The sequence below is a fragment of the Megachile rotundata genome, chromosome 12 (assembly GCF_050947335.1).
Source record: "Megachile rotundata isolate GNS110a chromosome 12, iyMegRotu1, whole genome shotgun sequence".
NCBI lineage: Eukaryota > Metazoa > Arthropoda > Insecta > Hymenoptera > Megachilidae > Megachile > Megachile rotundata.
Genome location: NC_134994.1, coordinates 8,814,713 through 8,840,309, shown reverse-complemented (window position 1 = coordinate 8,840,309; position 25,597 = coordinate 8,814,713). Strand labels below are relative to the sequence as shown.

Genomic DNA, 25,597 nt, shown 5'->3' with positions numbered 1-25,597 from the left:
TTGTTCGCTACTTTCACGCACACGTCCAGCCCTGAGACGCGTGCGCACATCACAACCGGCTTCCTCTTTAATCATGCAATATCATTTGGTATACGTTCGCGGCGCCTATGAACGCCTATGAGCGCCTATGAACGGGGCACGTGCTTCTCGACGCTTGTTCTAAACTCTAAAACAATATCGATAACCTTTTTCTCTATTGCTTCGTTGCTCTCGATGAGAGTTACGATTAAGCATGCATAATAAATTGCAAAACTGTTTCAATGTAGTGTTTATTTATTGATTGCCTGAAATATTATATAACGCTAGGGATCTAGAGGTACGAGGAAAATCACAATGATAGTAGATAAAAAAGTCATTAACTATTTACATTCATAATTTAACTTCGATTTTTATTATTCTCTCTTTTTTGTATTTAATTCCCGGCCGTATGATCTTTTTGTTAGATGTATCAATTAGAATTAGTCATTCACTACTACAATGTTAAAACAAATGAAAAGAACTGTTTGATTATGCAAATTATAATTGAACTTGAACTTCAAATTGAAACGTATTAAGAATTCGAGGTTTAACACTAATTACAACCAAACTGTGAACCAGTTCGTTGATAAAGAATAATCACCGTAGTATAGTGATGCAATAAAATAGTAATGTAATAAAATAGCAATACACAACCTAAGTGGAACATGGTTTTAAAGATTTAATACTTGGTACCTTAACAAAATTTTGAATGTCAGACTTGGCCAACACGGTCAATTACACACCGTCCAATTATATGACGTAAGCTAATAACGTTATACCATCTTATAATGTTTCAAAACATTGCATGACGCAGCATAAGATGAGTTTATTTCCAAAATTAACGCGTGTTATTGAAAGAAATAACAATTATACGAAGTGAAAAGAGAAGAGGAAATTTTGAAAGGGGTGACCAAATAAAATAAAACGTAGATACTATTGATATTAAATATAAACGTTCGTAATTCAAATAGATATTTATTCAAAAACCAGTGTATTTCGTGACAAAACATATAACGTCAATTATTGACGCAATGCTCATAACGCAGTATCATTCGCTCGATTCCTTTCATACGTATTCCTCTCTCTCCGTGATTTATACTCTTTATACTAACTATATGTATATTTATATATATAGATTTTTTCTTTACTTTAATAATATTTAATATTTTCTATTTCCATCATTCCTGTTTCATTTCGTATCATGTACAATGTACCATTGTAACATTAGAATTCTATTGATAGTCTAATTACATATACAGTATGTGTGATATGGGCGTCATAGCCGCTGTTTTTTCTATGCGGTACACCGACTTTCCATGCACCCAAAATTGTTCTAATAGACGCGAGCAAATAACACGAGCTTTCCTTACGTAATAAAACAGAAAATCAGATTTCGTTTAAAAATATCTATGGAATATATGCATCAATTCATTATTAAAAAAAAAAAATCAATCGTTTGTTTGCTCGATGTTTATCTTCGTCGCAGCGAAACCGATTCCCGTTAATGCTAAGCTACCTACATCTAGAAAAATATTTACCGATTCTCTAAGGGAGAAAGTTCGCGAGTAACATGTATTTTCTCGCCACCAAGTAACGCGGAAGAACAAACATGTCGATTTCTCGCTAACCGATAAAGGTAAACTCGTATGATTGACTCCGAAACAGATCGTTTCGCTAAACCTTTCGAACGCCCTCGACTTCGACGCGTGTTGCTCGTGAGACTCGCACGACCGTCCTGGGAAATGGAAGTGCCACTTACTTGCCCTCCAACTTACCCAGAAAATACCCTCAACCTTTCTTGTAAAAAATGATCTTAAAATCTGGTATATCGCGAAGGAGCACGTTATTATTGCAAATTGTTTCGATATACGTTCAAGGTTCAAAATTTATAAAAAATCTTAGTATCAGCATTAAGTTTTATTTTATAAATATAAAAAATTGTTCGTGTGGGTGCGTGCAAGTTGAAACAAATAGAATTTCTCAAAGTAAAGCATGTACGCTTCGGTGTTCGAGCGTGACACATGTTGGGATGGCAATTGGTTAAAAATATCTAATATTGTTATTGCAACAACTCGATAATACCATGTCAACATTTAATGCAAACCTATATTTTACGAACAAACGATTTGTAATTATAATATTAACTAATAAAGGAAAAACGTGTTTGATTTGATTACCTACATTCTAATGTACATCATATAATAATTCATATTTTTGTCACTCTCGTGAATGTTATTTAATCGCTGCTTTCGGCCGATCCGTTAATTAGCCACGTCGTTGAAAGCAAAGAGATGAAAACGCGCTAAGCGCCAAATTATCGATCGCTAGTCACAATTGAAATTTTCACGTCCGGTTCGTCGTGTGTATGCATCAGAAGTTTCCCAGGACGAATAATTCGATGATATCAAATGACCGATACGATTATTCATCGCTTCTCGTTAAACATATCAGGATAATTTACATGATCGATAACATGAACCGATTAAAAATGTAAAATTCTCCTTTAACCGTAGAAGAAAATTGCGGATTTAAAGAAGGAAATAGCATAAACGATGGCCATCTCGCATCATCTAATTATTCTGCTCAACGGTCGCTTCTAAAATACTACCAAATTTCTTTACAAATTCGAGAACTATGTCTCTTTAAATTATACAATTGCACGAATAAAGTGTATAATCTATCTTCTTTTATAACAATTGTCGTTCTCGTACGCATCGTCCCGTTAACAGTTTTAACGTGAACAGGAAAAATAAAGAAAACGAATGCGATCCTAGAACTGCGTCACCAAAAAAGTATTCGAGATTTTGATCCTATAGTTTAAGAAAAAAACAGAAAGCCTTGCTTCAAACAGTATCGTAAGGCACATTTTCAACACGTCCCAAGTCTCTAAAATCATGAAGCGAGGGGTGCGTTCAAACGGGATCGAAGTCGGGAAGCGACTCGAGAGATCGACTCTGTTCGAAGATTCACGCTGTTTTGTCGAGAAAAGTAGTCGCCAAGTGAAAAACTGTTCTTGTATACGTACGCAAAAGGGGGCCCTCCTTGAAAGAAAGAGAAAAAAAAGTGTAAAAAAAAAGGAAAAGTACAAGTACATATTTTATGTATACATATATATAATATATATATATAGCCTTCGTCGATCGTTTAATGTGCATAAAGTTTATGTTGTTGCACACGTTCAATATCGGTCAAGATTTGGTTTCATTCATCATGGTTTTACAATTAACAGAACTTAGTCTAATTCTCAACAAATGTGTACGACACATTGAAATGAATGACGTGTTTCGTGCGGCGTCTCGCGAGCGGTGCTTTTCTGTTCACTGCCCCTCCGCCGATAAACGGCGCACTTTTCTTCTCCAGTAGCGACGGGAAACAACGTTAGATATTGCAATAAATATGGTATAGCAAAAGCTTTGACGATGCATGCTCCGTTAGAACCTGGCTCTGATGTAAACGGCGGAAGCATCGTGTTCACCATAGCCAAGCCGTTTCGCGTGTTTGTACACCTCGTTCGCCGCGGCAGCCAGCGGTAATGGTTGTTCCAGTTGATCGCTCATACCTAAGGAGAGTCTCAAGTCTTTCTGCATATGCTGCAGCGGTAACTGCGTTGGAAAACCACCCTCGATGATTGCTGGAAAACATAACAAAATTATTTATGTTATTGGGTTGCAAATAGTGTATGCGATCATCACATACGTTAGAAGCAAAACTTTAATATTTGTTAAAGGAAAAAATTTTAAGATTTAAGAACTTATCTCTTTGATTAAAATTCTGATTAAAGAACTGATATTTTCATCCTAAAAATAAGACAAATACCTTTTCCTTTGTCAAGGATCGCGGGACAAGCTAACGATGTCAGTTCCAGGACCTCGAGTACGTCCTTCTGTTGAAGACCAGCGCGATCCGCAAGAGCCATGCTCTCCGCCAAACCAGCAAGAGTTACACCCGCCATCAGTTGTAGCACGAGGTTCATTTTAGAAGCGTTACCAACTTCGCCCAGGTAAAAACTGTTTTTGCCCATCGCCTCGAAGCAAGACTGACACTCGTCGAAAAGAGTCCGATCACCGGCCGCGAGGATCACCAGAGTACCCTCTTGTGCTTGTGTTTTGCTACCTTGTACTTGAGCCTCTAAGTAGCGGCCACCCTTTGCGGTTATTGCTTCCGCGATGTCTTGCGATGTCTCCGCATCTATACCGGTCATCTCCACGTATCCTTTCTCTGGTGATATTTCTGTGAGCACCCCACAGTTTCCAAACACCATCTAAAAATAATTTAAATTTCATTTGCTTATGGTGTTCTTTTTGTAAAAGAAATGTCGAAACTTGATACGACGTTTACGTACATCTTTAGCAGCCTGAGGATCAGCTACGCACGAAAATGTAATATCGGCAGCGAGTACCACGTCGGATGGGGTTAAACCTTGTTCTGCGCCTGCTTTCACAAAATCTGCACACTAAGAAAAAAGAAAAACGTCAACTTTTAGTGCTAATATACGGGACAAAATAGTTATGTAGATTGGCATAAAAATAAATAAATAATCATTTATTTATGAAAAGTTATGTACACTCGGCTGCAACGTAGGCCTCACGGTATTAATCAAGATGAAAGCTAAGGAAACTAGCAAAATACTCCTAAGTTCTAAAGCTACTGAAGATTCCCACATTATAAGAATCTCGAAAGGATCTATTCTAAAAGGGCGGGAATCGAATAAAAAATATTTTATTATTTTCAAACTTGGTATATTTAACGCGATTCGTTAACAATTTCTATTGTATGCATTTCTTTTAAGTAAAAGAAGCCTAAGTTGCCCGAATCTGTACATTTTCGCAATTCTTTTCTACGGGTAAATTGTGTTACGGTCGTGGTAAAGACTTTTTTAGCATCCTGGCGACATCACGCGGCGTAATATGAAACTTGAAGTAAAAGTCTAACGATCACGGTCCCGGTAGATGTCGCCACAACGAGCCACTCGCCATTTTCGTCGCCATTCTTGTCACGTACATCGTTTCTCTCCGGTTCGAAGCTAAACGTTTCCAGACTTGCTGCCACATCAGCAAACGACGCCATTGCATCATACAAAGATATTTTCCGCATACGGCCAAAAGGTGCATCTGTATCGTTCGTTAAGATTCAAGGGGTATTATAAAATAGTTCGATTCATTCTTCGATTCATTCAACGAAATATGCTTTGATGAATGTATCGAAGTAATTCTGGAACGTTCCATATGTCGAAAATGATGCATAGCGATGGAAGTCCCGTTATTCGGACAATAAAACGAATCATGAAAGCGTACGGTTCTTGTTTGTTTCGGAACGTTAGATTTCAGTACGATATCAAACTGAGACGTAGATAACGAGTCAAGAATGACGAAATCTATGTTTGTGCTAGAACTCGATTGAATTTTATGGGATACGCCTCTCCTGCGACGATAACACTTTCGTATACGTAAAATGGAAGCGTTTATGTCCTCTGGTAAATGGACATTTTTCTATGAATATATTGTTCTTCGATAAATCGATTATTTTAGTAAACGTCTATTTCAGAATCAATAAATTATATCTAAGAAGAAATTATATCTACGATATTGATAATTATGTAGTCTTACTGGCATTGACGTGGCGAGTCAACAAGCCAGTTAAGTGTCGTCAACAAAGAAACAAAGGAGACAAATAGGTTATATTCTTTTTAAATCGATGAACAATGTTCCTCCCGAACGCCGAGCACTTCGTTCGATACAATACGGAACTAACTTCTAAAGACTTTACAAAAGCAAAAATAACAAAGTAACGAAGAAATGCTATAAAACGAATATAAAGATTGATTTCTTCTATTGTCTCGTTGCACGTGCGCAAGGGTAATCGACTAGGAAGTGTACATCGATCGTATTCCTGACCTGTATTATTTTGCACGTCCATTTATTTGGGAAATCTGTTCACTGCCCATAAAGTAACTTTTACTGTAAACACTCGGATACTAGGAGAATAACGACAGGCATTAAAATGAAAAGTCAGGCAGCATTGACTTTGAACACAGATTTTACACTTTGAACGTTATCGTTCCTTTGTTTGATGGTGGACGAAGTGTTCTCATTGTACGATTTGGCGATCTCGTCGATCTGAACTATATATACACGAAGGTCTATCGCAAGGCATTGAATAAACGCCGAATGGTAAAGGAGAGACGTCAGAGATTAATGGCCAAGAAATATCTCGTTTTTCTGCTTTCTTACGTGTACGCAACTTAGAGTACAGTAACGTAAGTTTCCTTAGGGAAAATGGTGATACAGGAGACTTCATCACTTTTGTAACGTAGACATGTGTAGCAACTTATGAGTATTGCACAGGGTAGATCAGGTGCCTTATGTTCATAAATACTGATGTAAGTAGAATTTCACTCTGGAGTCACCCAGAATTCATTAGTGTTACAGGCTTAAGCCTTATATACTGAAGAGGCTTCTGAAATGTTAAGAATTAGCCTGCATAGGGAGACAACCCATGGGAAATCTATGTTTTATAAATTATGTGGAGGTACTTAGAGACATTACTGTCGCCAACAAATAAGGTACCCATATTTATAATGTATAATTGTATCAATTATTCGAGAAGAGTTGATGTCGATACTGTATCTGTTTCGTATCTTTGTTTGTCAGCGAAAAGAGATTTTTGCGCGTACTTCGAATTTTTCGTTTCGTTCACGTACGAAAAGAATTTGCACGCAGATAAATTTCGTGCAAATGCGAATGTCTGTGCTAACGAATGACCTTGAACCAACTTAACTTGTGTGGCTTCCACGAGGGAAGAAATTCAACGGTTTCCAGGGACGAATGCAACCGCATACGCGACACAAGTGCACTCTAGCTGCATTCCATATGTGCCTCGTTCCAACGAATTGCGATGTTTCCAAATTGTTACATCGATTACATAATTTCACGGGCTTACATAATTTCCAGAATATCTTTATTCTAAAGCATTCGAGTCTAGCATTCGACGAAGGTTTTCGGCCACCTCTTTTGGTATTATGATAATAAAGCGAATACATGACCTTATACAGGCAGGGAATATCCGCTATCTGCACCATCTGCGAACATTTCAAACCTACACATGGTACTTATTTCAAGTACCATGTGGGTGGACAGTTACACAAGCCGAAGGTAAGGAAACACCACAAATACGCGCACCGATTTTAGAATAACAATATGCCTCCAGTGACGTAACTCGCATTTTTGTCTAAAGGGTATCAGCCTTAATAGCAAAGTGTATAGCTCAATGACAGGCGCTAATATCTTGGTTCCTAATTGCGCCAGTGTATACCTTGTTCGTGCCCAATCGCCCTTGGAGAACTAACTTCAAAGTCAAACGAGCAGAGTACCATCATTACTTCGATCTATGAACACGTAGAGTCCCAACCACGTAAGTTTACTACTTTGACAACGATATGTAAAGAAATTGCGAAGGATGGACTCGTAATAAATTACAAGGAACTAAGATCGATTCGAATTATTTTCCGTGCTAAAATTTGATCGCTCGATTCCAGATGTTGCAAATTCCAACTGATAGTCACCTCGGGTATTTCTTTTTCATTGGAGTGGCCTCTTTTCTCAAAAATAAACTGGGACACTCGGCAGGCAGGGAAGCCTAGCTATACACGTGTCGATCCGACACGAGAGAGACGGATAAACGGACGAGTACGAAACCGACATGCCAGAATACAAGTTGCAGAGGTGGCGGATGTGGAATCGTATAAGCGATGGCAGAAAGGGGTTGGAGTGGGAGGGGAGCTGGGTATATCGACCTTTGCGGCTCACAGTGAACGCGCGGAAAGCAGTTGTATAAAATTTCTAATAGCAATTGTCGACATATGCACGGTGCATAATCAGGAAACGGTAACCTAGGAAACTTTTTCGAAGGAAATCTCTCGCGAAACAAGGACGAGTGCGCCTCTTTTTAAATTTTAACGAGTTTCTGCATATTAATAGATCATGTAATTTCTCTGTGGACGCTTTTGGAAGTAGGCAATTAATATTCAAATCCCAAGCGAGTTTTTATATACTCTGTTCGCTACGACCTCTTTTCCGCTTACTTTTTGCGACCGAAAATAAAAGTGTCGAGTACTGACCGATGCAAAGCATTTCTCAAGATGCGAAATTCAAACTGACAAAAATGTGGTAATAGAACGCGTTACTCGAATTGTATTGTATTCTCGCGCGTATAATATTTTTAGAACGACGTATATAAAACGGGGAGCAGTCAGGGACGTACAAATACAAAGTGCAATGTGCTCGGAGATGGTCTGAATGAACGGGTGTCGTTCGGTCTCCAATAACCGAGCTATCGGAAACATATGCGCGCTATTTCGATCCGTTAAAGTAATTGTGAAATGCTCGCTATTGTTTCGAGCGTTATCTTATCTCCGTGTTTATCGCGATATCAAAAATTATTCTTTTTCTAAGTTGGACCAACTTTCCTTGTTTACTCAAGATAACATTCCGTACTACCGAGTCCTTGCAATTAGTGAAATCGAGTTTATCAACAAAATGTCTATCGCGTTCCAAAGTATTAAATCTGAGATAATTCGTGCACCGCTTAGAAAGTCATTTTGGCGCAAAGCTGTCGGTCGAATTTCCGCTATAGACAGCTCGAGAAACAAGAGTCGCTAATTACTCCCCGCGCTAAACGTACTCTTCTTTCACTGTACTTTTCTCGTCTTCCCGTCGCGACACACTCGTTTTCGCCAGCTTTGCGGTTTGGTTAAATTAATTGGCAGTCAAGTTGCTGCACTCTGCTCTGATAATAATACGAAAATCAATTTCCGCATGCATGTCCTGAATATCTAAGTTTCAAGACGGTACTTAAAATATGCACTTAACAATTTTAGACTTTCATATTTTCCGTAAAGAAGCCAGATGCGCTCTTGACTATCTAGAAAGGATTATGTGCTTTCACTGAAGCATAGGGAAAATGACACAGGATGGTTGGGTTTCTCCAAGGTGAATTGCGATATAAGGAAAGGAGTTCTAGTGGTAACGACTGATATATCTGGAGTGCCAGAACGAATCGATGGAACCCTTGCGTCACCATTTCTCTGATGGAGAAACTTATCGTTCTCGGTGACCATTATTTAGGTAGATAAGCAGAGGTAAAGCATTAATATATGAACAGGTTGCTCCAAGTATATTATTCTTGTGGCTTAATTCGTTTTGTCCTTCTGATTTCGTACTGCGCTGGCCAGACGGTACAAATTAACCTTTGAAAAATATCAGAATGGTAGCAAACCGGTAAAGGCCAAGGGGACGAAGGCGACGAAGGACAAAAGCGAGCAAAGGAAGGATCGGCGGGAGCGGGCCTGCGCCGTCTGACCGACACGTATAAATAAAGAGTCGGTTTAGCTGCGACGTTGCCGGATCTAGGTAATATTGATCCACTCGAACTCGGCATGGTCGGCAGCCGGGGGTCACACGGGAAAACCCGGCAACGTTGCTCTGTTCCCAGCTGATCGAGCTTTACTCGTGTCCTGCTCGACGCTCGACCGTGTCTCTTCGTTTCTTCGCCTTCTTTCTTCGTCCCGTTCACGCGTTCCCTCTCTTTTCGCTGTAACTAGCAACCGCCACTTATCGTTCTGCCGGTAACCTCAGGCCTTTCCTTTCTTCTTATATCGCCCGCTCTCGCCGCCATGCCGCACCGTTTTAACTCGAACGCCACGCGAATTCTTTCTTCCATTCGGTTCGGCATATACAGCACAGTCGCCAACGACATTATGCAACGAAGAAAGGCTCCGACATTCAATGTATACGTAGACGTACGGATATGAAAGCGTCGAATACGTGTACATGTGACGGTATTCGTCGAGTAAACAAAAGATTCAATAATTAATCGGTTTAGGTACGACGCCAAAGTCTGTCACCAGTCTGACCTTCATCGAATTGGACTTCGATTTTCGTAATTACGACGTATGATTTTATGCCAAATTCCGTATTCACGAGCTTTGATAGCGACGGAACATGCTATCCTTTAAAATTAGCTACCCTTCTTTCTTTCGTCTACTACCCGTCCGTCGTTTTTGACCCTCGTGAAAACCGCCTGCCAACGGTGTTACGTAACCGTAGCAACAAATTCGCCGCGTAAGGAATCTATGGCGTAATTCGATGATTTAAAAATGCGATGAAAGTTTAAAAACTCCTCGTAAAAACCAAGAGTAATTTTTATTCTAGATTTATTGTCGTTATTGTTCTTCGATACAGAGTTCTACGCATTTCTTAATTCACGATTAACTCGGTTTCTAAAAGCTAATGCTATCAACATTCTTCGAACATTTACTTTGAAAGGATTCCTTCCTTTGTTCTGTTTATCGACGCCATTACGTAACACCTGTTAGCCAATAATTCCGTCTTTATTTCTCATTCATGCTCTCTTTCGTTTAAATTATTGATGTTGAACGACTATCGGAAAAGATATCTCGATTTTCAATTGATTGGTTATCTATTTCATTTTTATACGTAATTGCCTTGAGCTTTGGTACGAAACTTTCTTCGTTTTACAAAGTAGACTGATATCTGCGCGTGAATTTCTACTCGTGGAGATCTCCATACTTGGTATCGCGATTTCTACACGCGATTATCTCTATACGTAACGATTTAACGCCTGGAGATCTTTATACGTGCTGATCTAACACATGGAAATTTATGCGTATAGCAAACTAACTCGTGGAAGTTTATATGACAATCTAACGTATGGACAACGTATGACGATCTAACAGAAGAAGATGTATTAGGTGTGTCACCCTCTGCGTGTGGCGTAGCAACTTTTAAAGCAGAATTTCCATGAAATAATTCTGTTTCAGAACCTGTACAAATACACTCAAAAAATGTGGCGAATCGATGGAGACGGGAAATGGTCCTTCGGTTACAATTTCCCTTAACCATGACCGACAAGACGAGAAGAAACCTTCAGCCGAAGTTTAGCAATCAAGGTCAAATTCAATCTCGTTACGACCATGCACGCAAATCAAGTTTCGAAACAAATTACGAAAACGATTTACAGGGCTACGCTCGAATTGCACAATCCACGTTAATTGCGATTCGAACACAAAGTATAATTCAATCAATTGTCCGACAAACTGTGACCCGATAAAGCAAAGTTAAAAAGAGAACTTTATATCGTTATGTTCAAAATAATTTTCTTTATCTCAAATTTATCTGCTATAACTTTCTGTACAAAGTTTCAAGCAAGGTTTGTTAAAAACGCACAATGTCTAAAGTCCTGAGATACATTTGAATATTACAGGTGAAGACTTCTGAATAGCTTTAATATTTGATGAAAGATGACAAGCTGAAATTCAGTATTAAAAAAAAAAACAGGAAAGGGAAGAATACGTAAACTAACTTATCAAGCATATCTGCGTAACTGGAGAATATAGAACGGTAGTTTATGTTACACTACACAGTTATACCGTTCACGCGAATACAGTTACAATATATAACACCTAACTTTTAAACACGTTATTAATACCGTTCTCGCGTTGACGTTTGTTTACCTTAAATTACCGTAGACATTAGACGTTAGACTTTATTAATAAGCCTGGCCAAAGATCGGTCTCTGGCTGCTAAATTATACCATTCTTTTGACACGTTTTGCTTGTCATCTGCACGTGATTAAGAAAACTGGCCTTTATAGATTATGCTCCGTTCAAAACTGAATATTAGTTACCACTAAGCCAAAGTCTACTTGGCAATTGCACATGCAGACAGTTTGAACAAGTAAATTATAGCTGCACCAGGTTTCATTAGGATAATGAAATTCGTGTTTTTCTTAGAAATACGCAGGCTCGACTCTTCTATAATTAACGACAGTAAATGAAGGCACACTTTCCTTCGAACCTTTTACTAATAACGTGATCAATTTTGAAAGTGTTCGAAAAATTGCGTCGAATTTAAGGAATCATAGTTCAGGTAAGAATTCTATTGAATATAATTCATGCTAGCAATAAACTTTCTCACATGTGAATCACAGTTTTACACAGTTCGAAAGAATTGTCGTTTCGCTTAGGTATACGTCATCAAATTCAAACCGAGTGTCAGGCAAATATTATGATTATTCGCTAAAATTCAAGGTTGCGGAAAACATAGTTTGATATGAGGGGGAATGCTAGCTCGGTAAAGATATGTAAGTCACCCCAGTTTTATAAATAAAGCACCGTAATTTATAAAATGATAGCCATTTTTAATACGCATTTACCGATTTCTCGACGCAACGTTGGTCGTTAATAAAATTAATATTTTTTTACAAATATTAACGAGTCTATCGCGTGTGTCGTGTCGTTAGGTTACTTTCCTATCGGACTAGTATATCGGCGATCGTATCCATTACAAACAAATTATCGGTTTCAGTCGAACGATAATTAGCACACGGACACGCTTTCGAACGTCATTCGCCATCGTAAAAACTGCAACGTAGCCAATGTTTCTTTTACATGAAAATTTGGCAATCAATCTTGCACCGTTATTTGATTAACGAATATTGGCAAATTTGTGCACAGCTAGTGGAAGCAGTCGCTGCAGGCCGCTGTACGATGCATATTTATGAAATAAATTCAACTCCGATATCTGGTAGTCGATACATCGTTTTTATTTCTGCATTCGCTATTATAATATACTTTGACTTTTGCATTTTTCATTTCGTGTAACTGGTTAAAAATTATATGAATTTCTCTGCTCCTACTTTACACAAGTTTTGAAATTTTCGGAGATAATATTATAAAATATAAGGCACTGAAATTATGCCCTCATGTCCAGCACGTTTCGCTTTCATAGCACAAATAGACCCTAAAAAATGTGTAACATCTCGGACCCCTCGAAGGCTAACTCTATCAGTGTTAACAAAGGAATCTTGATGCGCCTCGACGCGTCAAACACCGAGCTGTCTAAAGCCAAGAGCATCTTACGATGCCACAATAATCTGGGGCAAGCTTATCGCAGGTGCACAGCGTTTCTGATTTCGTTACGAAAAAAAAATTGGAAAGGTTTCATCGAGCGAAAGATACCGGTGCCTCTGTTTACCGAGCCAGAAAGATAGCTGATAAAAATCGACTAATTAGCAGGTATAATAAAAGAAGAAGCAGTAAGAACGTAGAGAAGGTCCACGCATGCGCGAATAGCAGAGCGCGTGCATACATATCGTTTTGCAAAGATTTGCAAAGAAGAATAAAGCAATAGAAGGATTTATACCGGGTCTCCGATCATATGACTCGGAAAGTGCGTTCTATCAAAAGCTGCGATTTTCGATGTTTCGTAGATGACCCGTAAATATGATCGGCAAGTACAAGTAAAGTTGTGTCGTATCGAATTATTGCGACAGGATATCTCGCAGGAATCCTGGGCTCGGTTAACGGTGGGCAAAAGAATCGGAGCAGAGGGCTGTGCCTGATCTCTCGTGGTTGTTCCCCTCTCGGGGCGGTTCGCCTAGCGAGGTGCAGAGAGATCGGTTTTGCGTCGGCGCGGTTCCCGAGCTCGCAACGTTGCCGGCTTTTCGAGTCGACGGCCACCACGAGGAGAAGCCAACTCGGCTCGAGCGGATCTCGCAGTTAGTTTTTGTCTTTGACACGCGACGGACGACGTTGTCGCGTCGCGATGCACGAGTGTGTCATGTGACACGCGAAATAGGAGGAGAGAGTAACACCGTCTGTGTCGTTGCGGCACGATTGACAGGGCCGCGGCCGTTTACAAAAGGAGAGACGACTCGCGCGAAAACGAAAGGGGAAATAAACGCGGGACTGAGTGTGTGCGTGCGTGCATGGGTGATTGGATGCGTGCGTGTCGTTTGTATGCGTTACATTCATTTCTATGCGTCTGGCGCGCGCGAGTGCTCGTACCGGTTGTTACCGTGCGCGGCGGTCGTTCTATGCTGGCGGATTTCCTACCCGTCCAATTTCGGGACTCTGTAAGTCGTTTCGTCGGAGCGCGCACAATTATGTTACCGGCTCGACACGGCAATAGCAGCAACACCACTGCCGCCGCCACCACCACCGTCGCCGACAAACTCGACAGCTTCTTCGGTACATCCATAAGACACCGGGTCGAATTGTTTGCGAACGGTTAAGCCCGCCGCGCCGCCACTTATCCAGCCCGCTGGCGTGCTTCGCGGCACTGTCCGTGATCCTTTTTCGGTAGGTACGATCAAACGCAAACGAGACACCTCGAACAAATTCGAATCCGCTATAGAATATTACATTTATTTTGTCACCCACGCGCGTGTGATGCTCTTACGAAGCGGAAACTGACAAGATAAGAGAAACGCGTTCGCGCGATTTTTCCTGATCGAATCGCTGAAGAGAAGAGAATCAGTCGTTACGGATATCGTGAAGCTACATCAGGACATGGGAATTCTTGGTTGTATGCGTGGATATCGTCATATTACAGGTCATAGGAATGAGGAAGCGGATTTCGGTGTGGGACTCGTGGTGGTGGTTAATCGTTCTCCTCATTGCGGTACGTGTTACGGATACGAGACAAGATCACCGTCTCCCGTCGTCGGAGTCAACGTCGTTCACCAAAAGAACAGCCTCGAGTTCAGAATGTGCCACGGGTTGCGAGTGTCTGGACGACGGAAAGAGTTTGTACTGTCGGGAACGAAGTTTTTTGGGACTCGGCTTGCCAAAGCAAGCAACGAACGTTGTGCTGAGAGACGTCGGAGCAGCTACCATACCCGTCGCTGCTCTCGAAACTTCGACTCGTCTGAAGAGTCTCGTTTGGACGTCGAGTGGGATCGAGCGGCTCGAATCCGGCGTGTTTCTCGCGACCGCGTTCCTCGAGCACCTCGACTTAGGTGACAATAGACTGACGGAATTGCCGTCGGATGTCTTCCATCCATTGCACCAACTACAGTACCTGAATCTTACCGGCAACCAGTTGAACGTGCTCCCGCGGGCGCTTTTTCAAGGCTTAGATCACCTCGAGGAGATCGGACTGTCGCGAAACAGACTGTCGGTACTTCCCTATCAGACGTTTGCCTCGTCCAAGGCACTCGTTCGTTTGAACCTTTCCGGCAACCTGCTGGTTTCCCTGCCGGATCACAGTTTCAGGCCCAACGCACAGCTCGAACAACTCGAATTATCCGCCAACAGGCTCACCAAACTTCCGCCCCGTTTATTCTCCGGTTTAAGTCGGTTGAAGTTCTTGGGGTTGGCCGACAACGAGATCGACGCGATACCTCGTGGTCTGTTCGCCGATCTATCGTCCTTGCAGCGCCTCGATCTTTCCGGGAATCCTGTCGGTCGGCTGAGCAGCGCGACCTTCCAAAGCCTATCGAACTTGAGATGGCTCAGTCTGAAGAATCTACCGGTCACGACGCTTCCGCAGGACATATGGAGACCGGTGAAGCAACTACGCACCTTGTTGCTCTCCGGAACGAAGTTGGAAATTCTTCGTAACGAGGATTTGAAAGGGCTAGACAAATTGGAGACCCTGGAAGTGAACAAGAGCCCGTTGCGCGAGATATCGAGGCGTACCCTCGATCGTACACCGGCACTTCGAAAAATCGATTTACGGGACAGCAATCTGACCTTCCTTCCGGCGAATGTAGCGCAGCTGTCGTTACTGAACGAGCTGCAGCTGCAAGGGAACCCGTGGGCTTGCGACTGTCGCATGTTCTGGTTCGTGAAATGGGCCGAGAGCAAGGAGCACCTTCGTACCGCCTTCCAAAGCGGCTTTAAGTGTGGCGACGAGATCGACGCCACTGCCGATATCCTTCAAACTCTTCGCTATTTGAAATGCACACCCCCATATTTGACGTACGCGACGCCCACGCAACAGTATCTCTTGTTGAGCTCAGTGCTCCTCGACTGCGAGTTCAACGGCAATCCTACGCCATCCTTAACATGGGTCACGCCGGCACTCAAGGTACTGCACTGGAATCCTGATCCAGCTTTTCCCGACGCTTTTGTCGAACATCCTCCCGTACACGGATGGGAACAAAGTGTACCGTTCGTTGACGATGGTCGCGTACGCATCCTCGAGAATGGATCTTTGTACATCACGACGTTGCTCAGGCAGGATGTTGGACAATACAAGTGTTTCGCAGTCAATCCGATCGCCAATGCCACTACCTATATTAGTTTGCAGATGAATCCGATAACATTAAACAGAATCAGGATCATCAGCATCCTGGTAGGCGCTGCCTGTGCCACGGCCTTTCTTCTGTTAACGCTCCTTTTGCAGTTGCTCTATTATCTTCTCCTCAAGTGAGTATATCTTATATCGCACAAATCTTAATTATCTGTCGCTGTTTCCTTTCTCCACTTCCATTCGACTCGTTTCGTTTCACAAAACGGTCCTACACTGCTTTATGAATCGTTTGTATAAATTGTTCGTTTCGCTTGATTCCAGATGCGGCTGTCTGAGGTGGTGCTTCTGCTGCAGGCGAGTCGGTTCTACGCCCAGAGGGAAACAAATCTATCAGATGTTGGATAATATCGAGCAATACAAGAGCCAGCAACTCGAAAGACTACGCGAGAATTACACTCAACAAGTGCACAGGATAAAAGAAAACTGCGCTCAGCAAGTGGAATGGATCCGAGACAGTTACGAGGGCCAAATGAGACACATCAGAGACATAAGGGATTACGGAACGACTCACCTCACGGCGCTCAGAGATCAATATTATGATCAGGTAATCGATCGGGTTTCTCGTTTATCGATTTTTATAGAATTTGCCAGTCGATGTGACCAACTTGACCGAGCAATCGGAAACGTTCGCAACGAACAATCGCAATATTCACCGTATTATTCTCTCTGGTTTGCGAACAGGTGAGAAAAGTAAGGGACTACTCGACCGGTCAACTGAACTGGGTCCGAGAAAACTATGTCTTCCAGCGTAACAAGATAAGAAAGTTCAGCGCTCATCAGGTTCTGAGACTACGCGAGAGTTACAAGTATCAACAGCAAACGCTGAACAAAGTGTTGGAGAACCTACCGAACCTGTACTTCGACAATTGTCGAAGCGGTTCCTGCGGGAAGAGCGACTCGATGGTGTTCAATCCACAGGAGGACGGTGGCGGCATCTACTTCAAGGCGAAGATCAACGATCTGGTGACCGGTGCGAGTATGGAGGATGTGAACAGCGAGTATTATACGCCCACGGAGCTTTCCTCGGTTAGTCCACACGGCGGTAACGCGATGGAAGGGATTCATATAAATTATATCGAGGAGATGTGTTCGCCGATTCGATTGGATCCGTTGTCACCGAGCGAAATCATTCCGCCGAACGCGATCATTCTGCACAGTATCGAAGAGGATGGAAGTTCTTCATCCGTGTACAAAGACGCGGATCACGATAAGCCAGTTTACAGAGGCTTCAGCGCCGAAGCGTTAGCCAAAGAGCCTAAAGAAAGTCCTGAGAGTCTTGGTCTTCTTGTACCTAGTAACAGTTTACCCGAACTACCGCGTGAAACCAAACTTTAGACAAGGCTGTAAACGACAGCGTCGAAAGGGTACTAATCACCGCCTCTTTCTCTCTCTCCCTTTTTTCCACTTTCTCTCTCTCTCTCTTTCCCTCTTTATATACACACAGCAGGATTACAGTTAAGACCGAGAATTGTACTGCCACTGGATCATTACGCGAGCAAAAACAAAAATATAACATAGAAGTGCCTCTAACGCCGGTAAGTGGGAATATACATTCGCCAGGTGGTACCTTTATCTCTCGTGGGACTCCATGTTCCTTTCCTTCGTTTCTTTTTTCATTTGCTCAACAAATGCTCGATAACCTGCGGGAACGATGAGAGAAAGAAGAACGCCTACGAGCAACCAACAGATATAACAAAATGTTTCTCAACCGGCATCGACGGAATCTGTTGATCGATCCTGTGTGCGTGCGTGTATCGATTCGAGGAGAATAAAATTGAAGGAAAAAGCAAAAAAAAAAGTCGCGGACAGTTTCCAAGGACTTTGCCCGTGGTCGAGTTAATTACCTTGCAAACTGTCCGCTCTTAAGCTTCAAACTTTTTATCGTTATCATTATCGTCACTAACATCGATGATAATGACGAGATGATTTTAAGAAAAATTATCGCTGGAATGCAACGCGAGACGTCGTAGTGTCAACTGCCAAATCTGCCGCGAATTGTTTCAATGAGCGATGAACTGTGCAAAATGAAATTCGAAAGAGAAGAAACGGACACGAGTGATGCGGGAATAATAATTGTGTCCAAATTGTCAATTTGTTCGGAAATTAAAAATGTGATTTTAACGAAATCAATCCTCGACTCTCGCGTCTATATTCTCCTGTAAATAAGTATATGCGAACGACGTGTGACCCAGTTTGCAGGCGTGTGATCACAATTTTTCTATGAAAAGACTGAATCGACGAACGCGTTTTTGTCCGACGATTTTATCCGTTGATCAAATGTCCGACGACAATTGATGCGTCGTTTGTCGTACCGTTTAGGTAAACTTCGTTATTTTCTTGTTCACTTTCGATTTCGAAAGATCAAAGTAGCCGGACATTCGGGCAAACGTTACCCTTTCCGACATCTGTCGCTCTTTATAAACTCTTCCCTGTTCAATACAGTGCAGACTGTCCGACGAATGCAAATATACACGATTAAAAAACCATTCGATCAAAGAGCAAAAGAAAAGAAATTAATATACGAGAACACGTACTTAATTATCGTAACCTGATTGATTGGAACAACGATCGTTTTAAAAAAAGAAATCAATAAGTGATATCTCTGAACTTATTTTTTTTATACCAAACTTCAATATACATTCATAACCGATATACTAAAGCCAGATCTGATCTTCTTCCGAAACGTTTTTATCTGTTCGTTATCAGTTCCATTTATCGCGTCTTCCTACGATATTTTGGAAATCCGTTTTTCTTTAAGAAGATCTCTGATCGTTTTGCAAAGAAACAGGTCGATTGCGAGAAAAAGAGAAATGTGCAAATTATACTTGAAAGATTTGATGATGCGTCAAGATGGCGCGCAGAGAAATCTCTACCTATAGGCGTTAAACAGAGGAATATTCTAATCATGATAATCACGATCGCGAAGGTACGATAATGACGGTGCAATCTGTCATCGTACATTGCAAACGATCTAAGAAATTACCTTGAAACGATTTTCATTTTACTCCGCGTGTCGTGCGATGGAGAAATAAAATCATTTTCATTCCGATGGAAAAACGTCGAATATTTAAATAAGCTTACTAGAGATAGTACAAGTTCTGTGTGGAATTGCGATACTTTGACTACGTTCAATTATTGTATTCGAAGCTCAAACTGGAACAGGTGATCTGTAAATTTTTCTCGCTTTCAAGAATAACATGTCGATATTATCTTTACCGATCTCACTGTATTTTATTTCTATCGCTAAAAAATGAAAACAATTAGCGCGCGTAGAAATGTTTCTTTAATTGTGATTATTCTACACGGCGGAACATTAACGAACGAGATAAGAAACATCGTATCGAGACGGTAACGAGAACATCGTATAATTAGTCTCATCCGGTTCGAACGGTACACATCTGTATGAATTATTTTTTAAGTCAATTCGCTGCTGTTAATTAACAACGTTTCAAGATCATATTTTTCTGCCCTTTAAATAAAACCATAAATTTGTACTGAATTTACTGTAGGTTCTAGAACGAATTCAACGAATTAAATAATACTGATCAACCCCTCGCGGGATACTGTCAGCGTTTTCAACGGGAAGTGGTTCTCAAATGTCGCATTTCAAACGTATTTGCAAATAACTGCGAAAAAGAAAGTTCTATCTGTCCAACCGAATAGTTGACAAAATTATTCTAAAGAATCGTACAATTTTGCCTAAGCTAGATTAGTATTTAGTGTACGTTTCATTATGATGTAATAGCTTCTTTCGGTTAAGAGTAAGCGTAGGTTTGTGAGAACTTAGGTTTTCAGTTTGCCAAAATTGAAGGCAAATGGTGGGTTGGCTTCTCTACATTTATTCCTCGAAGTGTACACTCAGCTGCAACGTAAGCTTTCTTTGACCAAGGATAAGAGTAGAACCTCTCAACTCTTGCCTTAGTTTTGAAAGAACTCGGAGTCCTGGGAAGAGCCTATCCTTGCTTACAACGAACATAGATAAATGAGACACTCCTTTCCTGCACGTCCTCCTAACTAAGAGAAGCCTAAGCTGCAATAGGTATCTAGAGTACCCTGAAGATTTACAGGAAGTATCTGATGGTACAAGAGACTGAACATCCACTAAACACTGTCGAAGCTTAGTGACATCAAAATCTTTTTCTATAAGAAATACTTGCCGCGCTAGCGTTCTGATTCATGAAACTTGCACGTACGTGATAGTACAGTAGATTGAAACCGCGGGAGAGTTCCCGGTTTTCTTTCTTTTCACATGTTCCCCTACTCTTACCATCCTTCTTTCGCAACCCCCACTACTACATTCGGTGGTACGTTGTACATCGTCGAGGCGGCCAAGAAAGCTAAGCTAACAACGCGTGTAGCGGTGCCGTTATTTTTGGATCGTTTCACAGCGACTTCAAAGAGATAAAATTTTATCATCCCTAGAAAACGGGAACGCGACAGACGCACAGAACTGCAATTACCATACGTGAACTTAGAAATATTAGATTCTCGATCGCTGACACCTTTGACCGATGTCGACCGAATAAAAAGAAAACTTCCAATTTTATTAAACCACCGATTTCGTGAGATCGTCAGAGCGTACGTTTCACGATCGATAGATTAGCGGAAATGAAAATTCGAATACTCCAAGTTTTATATAGTTATAATCTCGATGATGGTGTTACAATGTTGCGCACGCTTCACACGAACCGATTACTGATTTCTTTTTAATTTATGCGTTCGCGTGTGCGCTAGGGCGACGCGCTTTTAATTAGAATGTTCCACGTTAACGCAAAACTCTCGTTCTATTCATTGGCGTAACTAGACAGGGACCCACGTAGCGCGAACCTAGGATACATTAGAAATTACACATTTTTTAACTTTCAAATTTCCAAATCTTAAACTTCGAATGGCCAGTACACAAGTTGACCGGTTTACTATTAGTGACTCATTCTGAATAAGGAAGCTACGACAATGATTTAATAGACTTTTTAGTGAATTTTCCTTTCGATCGTGTGTAGACTCGTGGTACCAATTACCGGTAACCACGCGTTAGAACTTTACCGAATACCACGTACCTTATTACGAAATTTTACTTGTTATCGTCGAAGCGATATTAATATATTTGAATTGGCAACGAATATAAAGAGAAGCAATTTCTGCATTGTGTTTAATATATATTTAAAGCAACGAAATAATACCAAATGACGAAGACTTAATTACTTTTAACGAGTTGTCGAAATGAGATCACGTTAAACGCTCGAAACGTTTACTTTCGATAACATGACTAAGAATTGTATACGTGGTTTTAAAATGATCTTTGGAACTGATTAGAGGATGACTGATTGTTACCGTTGAACGATCATTACGTTTAGGTGCACGAATTTAGGTAGCCGCAAATGTACTTCATCGGAGAACCACTCGTCAAAGAAAATGAAAAAAGAAAAAATAGGCTGTGGAATACCATGAAAGCATTCGTTTGAAGATACTACATTGTTGTGTAGCGACACGAAACATAAGATAAATGTAAATCGCGTGTGCACTATATTTTATTATAATTAGGTATATTTGAATCACCTAATAGTTTTCTCAATAATCAAAGAGTTCCTCTTACGATGATAAATCTGTGAACGATGTTTCGAATGCTTTTGGTAGCTCGTATTTTTCTGTATTTTTTAAATCTATTAGCGGACACGTTACAAACGCAAATAAAAATTTATGGAAGTGTTTATTTTTATCGAGACGTTAAGGAACTTAGACCTACCTTTATCTAACTTATAGAAAAGAAAATGGTACGTCCATTCTTTGAACGTTAACTTCCTCTTTGTTTCGAATCCATGAAAAAAATCATGAAATCTATTTTAGTTTCCCTTTTTATATATCAAGGAATCTGTGATGGAAGATGCGAAAATCCGAACTTTTCCAACCGATACATATCTCATTTTTTACATCGCGTACACCGTGACAAGTATATGTAAGACGAGCGAATTGTTGAATTGTTTTGTAATTCAAATTTCTCTAGGACGTGTTACTTTTTGTCTCGGAAATGATTGAACTTTCTGTTACCACCTCAACATTTTCTTTCAATTATAATTACGAACAGAACGTTTAACGGAGAAACGCCAAATTCGTAGTATAATCAATAAATGCGATTGTTTATTTAAAAAGGAAAGAAACTTTCTCTATTATTTTTCATCGTTTCCGTGAAATTGTAAAATACGCGTACGTGCATCGTTTTGTAATAAAATATGAATAAATAAAAATCGTTTTTTATTGAAGGGGAACTAATACGGCGCTGAAGACATGAAACGCGGTATTCTTGTTCTTGCTGACGTTGCAGTAATGAACTGATAATGAAGACAGTTGCATCAGTTTATTAAAAATATTTTGTACCGCGACTATTTATTTTAAATAAATGAATTGCTAATTTTGTTCCCGAAATATGTTCGTTATTTAAATTGAAGCAACTTTCCTAATCATCCTTTTTTCTTTGTAGTTAATTTGTTATATTCAAATTTAAACAATAGAAAAATAAGATAGTGTTAATTATTATATTTGTGTGAGAAAATATCTAATGCGAGTTTCTTTATAAAGTATAAAGACGATTATTCTCCACGATATAGGATTACCGTATTATAATTGCACGTAAACATAGTATATCATCGTATTACATCATAAGCAAATGAAGTGTACATACCTTCTCCTGTGTCCGATTCCATACAATTACACTGTGACCACTGTTGATCAGGTTTTTTACGATGCCGCTTCCCATTATACCCAAACCAAGGAACCCAAATTTCAAGGTCGACGGAAGGATGTTTTTCTCCTTAAGAGTTTGTGACAATGTTTCTACATCCAAGGGTGGTGTTACCTGTCATATAAGGCAATAACATATTAACGATCGAATTCTTCGCTAATTCCACTTCATTTGAAGGCAGAAATATGTTTGACTGATTTTAACTTTGATATAATGTATCAATCATATCAAACTAGACAACAAATTTTGAACTTCAAAAATGGATGTATTTAGAAAATCCCATCTCTCGTGAAAATAACAAACTTTCTCAGTGAACAGAAAACATTATATTTAACTAGATGTATCACTGTAAAATTTGTTACTTGTGAAGCATCAAAGAGAAAATATAATTTTTTCCTATTTCAGTGAACAAATTAAAAGTAGTGTAGCTGGAATATTAATCTGATGATCATGGATGGGAATTAAAAGAGGTGTAATATTATTGCTGTTTATTTATTTACATAAATAGGTAAATGGTTATAGAATGAAATGTCCTAAAAAGAACACATTCTTATCTCCATTAAATATTTGTTTAGAAATAGTTATCATAGTTAGTATTTCAACATGAACTGATTTTTGTTTATATAAAACATAAGATAATGTAATTATTACGAATAAAAGTTTTTCATACTTGTCTGTATATAATCTTTTACTATGACATATAAATACATGAAAGGTACTTACAGGTCTTGCAATATTTGCTGGCCTATTGAGAAGAGTTGATCCCGATTTTCTAGGAGGGGATGAGTGATTCAATGCAGGACTAATGCTTCCAATCCTATTACTATTACTTGTACTTGACTCTCTGCGTTGTTTTTTGGCTGGACGACGAGCATCACTTCCACTAGTGTCTAATCTTTTAGTTTTTGGTGTTTCCTGAATCAATAGTTTTGGATCATATTATATATTAAAGACATATTATATAGGACTTATTATATAGATTAAACCTAACCTTACGAGGCTTGGGTGTTTTTACTACGTTCTTCTTCTCTGATATACTTTCTTCTTTAAGTCTGTCGAATAATGAGTCTGGATCTAAACCATCCTCAAACACCTAAAGCAAATGGCATCACTGTATCGAACTATATATCGCATTTAACATTGCTATATATACTGTTATTTTCTATGTCATACAATGAATAATAAAAATTATTATTTACAAGGTTGTCTATAAAAAAAAATACTGTTTATATTTGAATTATGTAACTTACCTCTCCATTAGCAATAAATTCTTCTATTGCTTCTACTGCATCCTTAAATGCACCAGATTTACTAGATTTTACAAGAGTGTCTTTATATTCTAGATATGGCTTTATATTAGATTCCTCTATCCATGCGCTATAAGAAATATTTTTATCAATTTCAAGAATCAATATACTGAAAAATATCAGAAACAATAAACTTTATTAAAACTTACTAATTATTTGTTCCAAAGAAGAAAATACATTGAACTGGCCCCTTCTTAGTATTTGTTGGTTTCTTTAACTCCTTTGAAGGATTAGACACCTTAAGATGTCATGGGCAAATTAGTATACATAATGAAAATTATAAACAAACTATATAAATATATATGCATATATAAATTTTTTAATAAATGTTTTATAACCCATTATACTATGATCTTTCAGTTGTCTTTAATAAATATGAACAATATACTTTAAATATAATTCCAGAAATAATTTTCTTCCACAAAATAGAAACAAGGAATATGTAGTACATTCAAATTTTGCCCCTCATTAGTGTATGAAATAAATACAAATAACAAACAAAAATACTATATTTATATTTACACATTAAGTGACTAAATTTATTTACAATTAAACAAAATTATAATTACCGCGCGAATTATATTTAACTTCGTTTTGTCATTGGTATCGCGTTGATGAGAACATTTCATTTTTTATCGTTACAAAAAAAATAAAAATAAAAAATAAATAAATGTTTCGTGGATGCATATAATGTAAACATGCAAGTATGATTGGAAGTTATCTATGAACATCACGGATGAAGTTATGAAATCCTAACAACATAATTTAGGTTATATTTTCGTAACCTGCGCGCCAATTTGAATTCGAAGGTCGGGTGCGGCGGGAAATATGTTGGGGTTAGTACTGATATCAACATCATGTAAAATAAATTAATTTCTGATACTATGACGAGTAGTTAGAAAACCTAAGCAGTTCTCAAGGCGTTCCCGCCAAATATGATGGCCGCGTTTGACTTCGTGGCGCGTACGGTCAAGTAAAATGTAGTTATGGAACCGTTAGTAGTCAACTCGAACTTACCCGGCCAGGCCAAGGCGAAAATCCTTTCATCTTCGCCCTGAAATCCATAAACAGATCGATTAATAATCACTGCTATATACATTTCACTATTTTCATTATAAACATTCATTGATTAACACGGAATAAGTACACACCATACTAGATCACCTAGTTTGAATACCTCCGACATGATAATACCTTCCTTCCACTCTTACAATCGGTAAGCGACTGACTGACGAGTAGAGCGTCGTTTGTGCACGACGACGTGATCCAAATTGCCCCCTCCAAAAGTCATGACTCAAATGAATATCTCCTCATCAATCGTACTTTTTCTTAACGAACTATTTCCTACAAATTTATATTTACATATTATTTTAATAAAACACGTTACCTTTTTATGATTAATAACATTATAATAGTGTTAA

General features: G+C 39.5%; 2 protein-coding genes across 5 annotated transcripts; one reads left to right on the top strand and one right to left on the bottom strand.

Annotated features, from left to right (window-relative positions):
• Nucleotides 1-977: 977 nt before the first annotated feature.
• Nucleotides 978-25,471, bottom strand: Ndf (Nucleosome-destabilizing factor). 4 transcript variants are annotated; one of them, XM_012283012.2, is made up of 11 exons: nucleotides 25,328-25,471; nucleotides 25,194-25,230; nucleotides 24,326-24,414; nucleotides 24,120-24,246; nucleotides 23,861-23,962; nucleotides 23,593-23,784; nucleotides 22,810-22,983; nucleotides 4,992-5,129; nucleotides 4,361-4,471; nucleotides 3,835-4,279; nucleotides 978-3,649 (listed from the first exon to the last, which is right to left on the bottom strand). In XM_012283012.2, the coding sequence occupies exons 1-11, from the start codon at nucleotides 25,360-25,362 to the stop codon at nucleotides 3,450-3,452; spliced, it is 1,650 nt and encodes a 549-aa protein (XP_012138402.1). In that variant the 5' UTR covers nucleotides 25,363-25,471; the 3' UTR covers nucleotides 978-3,449. The 4 variants fall into 4 exon arrangements, with proteins under 4 accessions (XP_012138402.1, XP_003702255.1, XP_076394047.1 ...); XM_003702207.3 differs by lacking the exon at nucleotides 4,992-5,129; XM_076537932.1 differs by lacking the exons at nucleotides 25,194-25,230; nucleotides 25,328-25,471 and adding an exon at nucleotides 24,746-24,897.
• On the top strand, nucleotides 13,478-22,553 carry LOC100877838 (uncharacterized). The gene is made up of 4 exons (XM_003702208.3): nucleotides 13,478-14,176; nucleotides 14,430-16,249; nucleotides 16,395-16,677; nucleotides 16,815-22,553. The coding sequence occupies exons 2-4, from the start codon at nucleotides 14,439-14,441 to the stop codon at nucleotides 17,466-17,468; spliced, it is 2,748 nt and encodes a 915-aa protein (XP_003702256.1). The 5' UTR covers nucleotides 13,478-14,176; nucleotides 14,430-14,438; the 3' UTR covers nucleotides 17,469-22,553.
• Nucleotides 25,472-25,597: the final 126 nt, after the last annotated feature.